General features: G+C 29.7%; 1 protein-coding gene across 1 annotated transcript; it reads left to right on the top strand.

Moving 5' to 3' along the window:
* Positions 1 to 1209: 1209 nt before the first annotated feature.
* LOC105159834 (MADS-box transcription factor 23) lies at positions 1210 to 7331 on the top strand. The gene is made up of 8 exons (XM_088879612.1): positions 1210 to 1946; positions 3066 to 3144; positions 3372 to 3436; positions 3606 to 3705; positions 5436 to 5477; positions 6038 to 6079; positions 6246 to 6394; positions 7077 to 7331. The coding sequence occupies exons 1-8, from the start codon at positions 1765 to 1767 to the stop codon at positions 7162 to 7164; spliced, it is 747 nt and encodes a 248-aa protein (XP_088735738.1). The 5' UTR covers positions 1210 to 1764; the 3' UTR covers positions 7165 to 7331.
* Positions 7332 to 8939: the final 1608 nt, after the last annotated feature.

Raw genomic sequence — 8939 nt, 5'->3', positions numbered from 1 at the left:
GTGTGTTCATTCGTGGATAAGACGAGTACATTCAACGGTGTAAATCACGACTGACGGTCAGCATCACGTAGATTCCATTATTAAAATAATTTAATTTAATTCTTGTAGTTAGATATTCTTCAATTTTAATTATATTGATTATAAAATTGACATTATTAATTCTTACGGCCCTCACGATCTTAATTTATTCAAATATATTACGAGCTTGGAACTTTGAAATAATCAATAATCATTTATATTACGGAACAAATTCGTTGTAAAATAAATAATCACGATTATTCAAGAAATTTTAAATCTCCTATGAAATTTTCCCTAATTAGTGTAAATTCGACTTAAGTAGATGCTAAATGACACTGATTTAACCACCTTATAAGAATATAGAAACGAATTATACACAATTATTTATCGAAATTAAGAATAGGATTCTAATTCTAACCTAAAACCACCGGATAATCTCCCCAGGAATATTGCAATCCCAATTTGGAAATCCCACTACGATAAGATAATTTGGGGGTCACAATTATGTGTAAAATTCCCACATATAGCATTCCAGATTTCTTATTCCAAAAAAAATCAGCTTTTGCATTCTCTAGTTTGGTACAGACTACGGATTCCTTACATAAAATATCATATATAGAAAGCTTCTACCAAATGGGAATTCACCAAAACGGGTTTATTTCAAACCCATAATTTATTTCCTTTCCATTTTTAAATTTCTAAATGTAGCCATTCTCTTTCCCTCTTTTTCCCACCCTTTCCTTCACTAGACCGCAAGGGGAAATTCATCTAACTACCCAAAAAGGGCATATCAACTTATTTTTGATGTATTATTTCAGTAATAGAAAGCATTATAAATTCATTGGATTGGTTTTGTCATTTGTGTGAGAGTGAGGGGTAAAATAGGGAGGCAAAACATGTATTCCCTCCCGGTCAAAAACATTAAAACTTGTTATACGTACATACATAATCGTATCCCAGAAGCAGAAGAAAGATTAGTGACGGCACAGAGCGGATGAAGCCGTCGAGCACGTGTTGAGCATGCACACAGCAGTTAGGAGTCCCGTTCACACCTGCACCAGCACCAGCACAGCTCTGTCTACTTCCCAAACATACGTCAGATATTATCGAATCCCCAACTGCGATTCACATACAATTCTGTGTTTGCTGTAATTCTAAAACGAGTTAGGACTCGTAACGTCTGCTGCTTACCCTTTTCACATAAATCATCTCAGAATCTGCGGGACTTCCATTTCAAGAAAAGATTGTTACAATCAAGTCCTACCCCTCTCCCCCCTCCAAAAAGAATACATACCTCCAAACATGGCAATGCCCACCACCATAAGGTAATTAGCCTTACAACATGAGGTAAGATTTCTACACATAGTAAACCAATCACACCCTTTTTATATTTCCTTTCCAAATTCCTCACAAACTTTTCCTCCATTATTACACTCCCCAAAAAGGGTTTATTGTAATATATACATACAATTCTTGAAATATATCATACATAGTAACCCTCAACCATGACCCAATTTTCATTACCAAATTCGCTGGTTGTCCAAAACCCATCACTAATTCTCCTTCCCATTTTTCTATCTCCAAATTTAGGACAACTGCATTGATAGTATTTGCACCCTCTCTCTCTCTCTATAAATATATATATACACAACACACACATATATATATATTTCGTCGGCAGTAGCAAGACAACATAGTTCATTAGACCGTACGTCGTTAGTTTGTGCCGAGGAAGAAAGAAAAAACATGGGGAGGGGTAAAATAGAGATAAAAAAGATTGAGAACGTGAACAGCCGGCAGGTGACGTTCTCGAAACGGCGCGGCGGATTGATGAAGAAGGCCAAGGAGTTGGCCGTGTTGTGTGACGCTCAGGTCGCCGTCATTATCTTTTCCGGCACCGGAAAGCTGTATGAATTCGCCAGTTCCCGGTAAGTTATATGTATCATTCTTGCTAAATCTTTTCTAATTCTTTTTTTTTTTTTGGTAATTTTATTTTTAAAAAAGTTATATATTTTAATTGAAGGGAGGAAATTGTTACTGATCATATGGTTGATTATTTGATTTTTATTCTACTGAAATTTAATTTTTAGGTTCGGAATCTTGCCACTCAAGTAGTACGTACGTAACATTTATCGTGCGATTAATCATGAATTTTATAATTTTTTTTAATTAATGTTGCGATAAATAAAAAATTGATATATAGTTTAATTGAATTGGAGTTTTATTATTTGATAGATCAAATTTTAAGTTCAAAATTGTATATTTTTTTCTAAAAAATAATTAAACGGTCAAATGTACATAATGTGATGTATATATATATTTGTAAGACGAGTTACAAACATCTGCAAATAAATAGATTTAAATTTATTCTGACATAATCTGATACAGTTAATGTTGCTCAAATCTAATTAAATTTTTTAAATAAAATCTATTTTATTTTCTTTAAAAGAATGCTGATCACTTAATTATGAATTATAAGACTCCACCTGCGTGCTTAAGTTTTTAAAATATACAATCCAAATATTTATTAAGTATTTTTAAACTAATTATTCTAATGTTCTGATCGAATTATGATCATAAATGAATCCTTTTTTAAAAAATAATATAATTCTCTAAGAAAATAAATAGAAGAGATATAATTTGAACTAAAAACTTTATACAAAAATAAATAAATAAAACGTAAAAGGAAAGAGAAGAAAGAAGAACGTTCGAATGTCTCTCTCATTTTTTTATATTTATGGATGTTTATTTTTTTTAAATATCAATAATTTGGTATATTAATTTGTTTAGAACACTTTTTAAATACTATAAAGTATATATATTTATTTTAACAATAAAGATTTATATCTATATATATATATCCAATCAATTATATCAAATCTAATTAATTATACGACAAGTAATACTGTAATATTTCAATATAAAAAAATAGGAATTAACTAAGACATAGGACACTAGTAATAGTATGGTTATTTATATCATATTTTCTAATAATATATCTATATATATATGTATATGTTTGATATATATTTTGTTGTTGTTGAAAGTATGGAGCAAATATTAGCTAGGTACAGTAGGAACCATGAAAGTCCTGAACTCGCGACGGTTGAGCATGCCGCTGATCAGGTAATTAATTTAATTTATAATTTCAAATTTATCGATTCAAATACAATTATTTAAATGTATTTTCTATTAAAATCTTATAATTAGGGTCGAGGGAAGAAATATTTCTAGTTTGTGATATGTTATTTTCTTACTTTATATATTAATATTGTTATGATCCGAAATATAATCGAGAGATATATATTATTCCTATGGTATTGATTTTAATTTTTAATATTTAATATTTGTAGCATGAGCCAACGATTGAGGTAAACACACTGAAGGATGAAATCGAAAGGCTTCAATTGATGCACCGGTACGTACACACAGCCGATCCAATTTAATTCCTCCGTTTTCATTTGAATCATCTTATAATGTCAGAAACTATATATAAAAAGAAATTAAAAAAAAAAGATTATTTTTTTGGGTTTTTGTATTTTTGTTTAATTAATTAAGATTATTTTGTGAAAAATTGCATGGTGAAGCCGAATGATGGGGAAAGAGTTGGAAGGGTTGACGTATAATGAACTGCATAACTTGGAGCAACAGCTGACTGAAGGAATACTCTCTGTCAAAGATAGGAAGGTATGCATAAACCCTTTTTATTTTTCTCGTTTTGGTCTTCAGAAAATTTACTTCCAACCTATGATGTCTTAATTCAATGGTTAAGATTGAGATTCTATAAATAAGGTTGATGTGATGGGTTCGAATATCATCGGATAGTATAAATACTTATCTAATTTTACGTGAGTATATATTGTCTCACACTAGGAGAAATATGATTTTTTGTTACACTTAATTACTGTGGACAAAATAAAAAGATTCTAGAGAATACAAATTAACCATGATTGGACAATGACTATTTCTGCAAGTGAGGCCAAAACATTAACTGTGACGAATGTTTTGCTCATAGCTAAATATCATGACAAATATGATAAATGTGGTAAAAATTTAAGTTTTTGTATTGGTTTATTTTACTAGTAGTATTCATTTACCATAGTTTTTAAGCAGGTAAATTACATTTTTGGACCCATAAGTGGACTCGATTCCAATTTTAGTCTCATACTAAGGGCAATTCGCACATTTGGTCCTGTAAGTTGATTTTTTTTCCAATTTTAGTCCCGGTTGGGGATTTCCGTTAACACTTAACGGCAGCTGTTGAAATCCGTTAGGTACTGTTAAATATGGAGGGAAAGCATGTAGAATTGGAGAAAAAATCAACAACTTGGTGGAAATTACACTATACCCTCTTCCTTCTAAAACAACACCATAAGCCAAGATACAACCAAAAAATAAACTAAAACAGTTTGTCTCCGTTGCATCTATGCAATTTTGTCCTCCATTCTATTCAGTTTTCGAAGCAATTCGGTTATGATAACCTTTACCCTTGCACACATCGGCGGATCTTCCCAATGAAAAAAACCACATCCGCTTCTTTTTTTCGTATACCCAAAAAACCTCCTACCTGGGTTGTCGTCGGTCCATGAGTTTTTCAAAATCGCAAGCCTTCCACAATAACAAAAATTTTCTCTATTATCAGCCATATTTTGTGAGATTTTTTTCTACTAAATGCAAGAGAGAAATAAAGAAATGGGATTTAAATAGAAGGAAGAGGGTATAGTGTAATTTCCACCAAGTTGTTGATTTTTCCTCCAATTCTCCATGCTTTCCCTCCAATTCTACATGTTTTTCCTCTATATTTAAAAGCACCTAACGGATTTCAGCAGTTGCCGTTAAGTTTTAACGGAAATCCCCAACCGGGATTGAAATTGAAAAAAAAAATCCACTTATGGGACCAAATGTGCGAATTGCCCTTAGTATGGGATTAAAATTGAAATCGGGTCCACTTATGGGACCAAAAATGTAATTTACCCTTTTTAAGCTGTGGTCATTTATAGTGTAGCGAAAAATTATTTTTTTTGTAGTGTTATGTGGGCTTATAATAATAAATAATTTGCTTTATTATTCTTAATTATATTGATGTATAAATTAAATCGATGTACTGCTCAATTTATTGAGATATTAATTTAAGCATGAATTACTTCTTGAAAATAAAAATTTACGTCGAAATACAACTCTTTTTCTAGCCAAATTATTGAATTGTTTCTTTAAAAAAAATTGTGATGTTGTGGACACGTTATCATCTATTTAGTTTAATATGACGAAAGAAAACAGAATATTACAATATAATAATGCAGTATTGCTCGAAAATTTAATTCTAGAAAGAGGTTAAATTTAGTTAAATTTGATTTCATTTTATTTAAAATTTTAATTAAACATAATTAATAAATTTTATATGTAATTACCAATTTCAGGAGAAGGTACTTTTGGAGCAGCTGGAGAAATCGAAACTGCAGGTATTTATTAAGCAGCCAATTAATCAAATATATTGAGAAAATTGCATTTTTCATCTATAATTTAAGTCATGTACACTCTTAGTCCCACGGTTTATGGAATTTCTGAATTCAGTTCCATAACTTACAAAAAATCTCATTTTAGCCCTCCTGTCAATTTCAATTGGGGAATTGGTTGAAAAAATAACGTACAAATTATGTTGCTATTATCTTTTCAGAATCGAGAGAAACGACCACGTGAATTGTATGTGATTTTTTTTCCATCAATTTCCTAACAAAAAACTTGTAGAAGAATTGAAAGTGAGAATTTTTAAAAGTTATAGGACTATATTACTCAAGAATTTCATAGGTGATGAGACGTAAAATATAATATTTCTAAGTTCTGGAACCAAAAATGCAATTTCTCCTGGACATATATAAATGTAAATATTTAGAGAGAGAAAGAGATATAAACAAGTTTGCAGATTAATTAATACATAATAAAACATTTTAGGCCTTGGTAATCATTATTGCTACCTAATTATCAAATGATTAAAGTCCATTTTATTTTTATTTTTGGATAGGAAAAGAAAGTGATGCAGCAAAATGAAGTTCTCCTGGAAAAGGTACGTAATTAATTAATTGAAAATATTATCCAAATAATTGATGGCATGATGATTATTACAGCTAATTATTATGATTATACTTTTAATAATTAATTAACATATTTTCTACTATATAAATAATTATTAATTATCATAAATATATATATATAAACAAAAATATATGCAGATTGAGGAGCTTCGACGACAGACAGCAAGGGTGAGCAGCATTGAGAATCGTGTGATTATGAGCAAAGACTCGTGCATGAGTTCAAGTTCCATGCACCAACAACGCGCATCAGACAAAGATGCGACTTCTGATACATCCTTGCGCCTAGGGTAACTACTTCATCACATACCTATTTTATTGGATAAATTATATCGACACCTCTCGCTTACATCAATTATATAAAATATTATCTGTCTTTTTATAAAATTACTGGTACACAAAAAATAGTGCGATGTACTGATCAAGGGGTGTTTGTCAAAATTTTCGTCATTAAATATATGGTATGTTTGTAATTACAACTACAACCTCAAAGGATGTACTTATAATTTTAAAAAGGATAGGGGTGTGTGGGTACGTAATTAAACCTAATATTATGGGATGTTAATGTAATTTACCATATCATATATGTAATACTTGTATGATATTAGTTGTTTTTTTTTTTGCGGATAATTATATTTACACTCCTAACCTATTGTCTATTTACACAAATCATCCCTATTTTATGAAAAATTATACATATGCCCACAAAAATATCAATATTATTTTTACAAACCACCCATACTTTTTAAAAAATTATATATACATCCCCTTAAAAAAGTCAAATCATTACACGAACTACCCTTATTAATTTTTTGGCTGCCACCTGTGATTTTTGTAATTATTCAAAATATATGAATAGTTTGTATAAATAGATTATAGATCAGGGACTATAAATATCATTATCATCTTGTATTTATCTATATATATACATAAAGCTAATCTTATATAATTTTGAATAATTAAAATTTACAGATTTTCATCTGTGGATCTTTCTCCAAAGCCCAAAATACCAAAGCTGGAAAGCAGCAAGGATTGCAAGAGTGCGATGATAGTGGACTGATTATGCATGACTTCTCCATGTTTGCTGCAATTCTGTGTTTGTTTGTCCTAATTTATAATGCATTAACATTCTCTAATTTTCTTGTTAGATATTATTCAAAATTTAACTTTGGTTTAATTTTTAATTTCAGACCTATCTATATATTCAAAATGTGGATTTTTCGTTTCCACCCATCTCAAGATTACAATTATTATACTTGAATTAGATTTTCTATTACAAAGTCGATTCAATCTCTCACTTTATTTAATATGCACATATCCCGTGTATAAGAATGATATCATGTACTTTATTTTGAGAAAGATTTTATATACGTGACGTGTATATGTTAAAATGAAATAAATTTTACAACAAAAAATTCGATCTGCAATTATGTTGTATTCGTCTCCCTTGTACATAAGATTCTCTCTTATGCTCACGATGTAGGGTATGTATACGTATGAGATAATGCATTTAGGATGGTTATGACACGGACTCTGTTAAGTTTTAAGCACTATTGACGTAGCTCATGTAATTACGTACTATTCGCTTCAAAAATTTAAAATAAAGCTTAAACTAACATTACAAATTATTTAAATTTATGGGATATAAGTGATGAGTTCAGAAACAATAAAACTAAAAAATTACAAAAAAAATTAATTTTATGGGATGCAAAATACAATATTTTCCTTATATTGGGGACAAGAGTACTAAGTTGACGAGTATCAAAAATCAATAAAAAATAAGCAAAACTGGCTGGAAAATATTATGTTCACTTATCAATCTATAAAGAGAAATGGCCTAATCCCATTGAACTACCAAAAGACAAGGGACAATTATTAAGAATATTCTATATATTATAAATTGTCCCCATCAAAATACCAAAAGACAATTACAATATATTTTATTATAATATCTTATAATTTGAATGTTAATTTATATTGTTTAGAAATTTATATACTTGTTTAACCTAATTACCCGTAGTAACAAATGGGTAATTAATAGGTTTTACCTCGTCAATTCTAGTTCAAATCTACACTCCACACACACATACTATATATATATTTTTTTCTTAAATATATAAATAATTCAAATTTTATACACGCAGAATGTATATATAAAATACAATACAAAATACCCCACTAATATACAATTGAAAAACAAAAATGACTTTCAAGTACTCAATTCGCAACGTTTCAACGTGTGATGCTTCTTGTAATTACACTAAGTGAAGCGTTTTTCATCTAATTTCTTTTTCTCTATAATTATTGTATGATTAGAAGATTAATTAGTCAAATGTCTTTACACTTGACCATTTTAACACTTTGTACTAAGAGTTAAAGACCACAAATTAAAGTTGATAAATAACATATAGGCACCGACCCACATAATTTATGTCCAAGTCGCTTTCGTTCAACATTTAAAAGTCTTAAGTCATACAAAGCGTATTTGCTTATTACGACCACATTAGTTAATTAATAACGAAGTTAATTTTACAGTCTTAGTTATGAGTCTTTAAAGCTAAAGTTTGGTCATTTACTTTTTTATCATATGATGTGGCTTACGACTCTCAGTGTTCCGTTATGTGAGGTATTGTCCGTTCTCTTTTTATATGAGACTCACAATTTTGTCTTAAAAAGGTGCCTCACAAGAGAGGAGCTGCATAATTTTGTTCTATTAAGGTATCTCATTGTGTAGAGGACACTTTGAGGCTTCAAACTCATTGTTTGCGACTGATATGAGACGTTTACTTATATATAAATTATATTATTGATGACTTTTTAATATATAGAAGGTTA

The sequence above is a fragment of the Sesamum indicum genome, linkage group LG4 (genome assembly GCF_026168435.1).
Source record: "Sesamum indicum cultivar Baizhima isolate 11 linkage group LG4, ASM2616843v1, whole genome shotgun sequence".
In the NCBI taxonomy this organism is placed as follows: domain Eukaryota; kingdom Viridiplantae; phylum Streptophyta; class Magnoliopsida; order Lamiales; family Pedaliaceae; genus Sesamum; species Sesamum indicum.
The sequence above is the reverse complement of the archived record's forward strand: the minus strand, read 5'-3'. Positions and strand labels throughout refer to the sequence as shown.

Excerpts from the sequence above, each read along its gene's own strand:
- LOC105159834 (XM_088879612.1), top strand. The coding sequence starts at position 1,765 with ATGGGGAGGGGTAAAATAGAGATAAAAAAGATTGAGAACGTGAACAGC. Across the intron at positions 6,080-6,245 it reads ATGAAGTTCTCCTGGAAAAG|ATTGAGGAGCTTCGACGACA; the intron begins GTACGTAATTAA and ends AAATATATGCAG. Across the intron at positions 6,395-7,076 it reads GATACATCCTTGCGCCTAGG|ATTTTCATCTGTGGATCTTT; the intron begins GTAACTACTTCA and ends TAAAATTTACAG.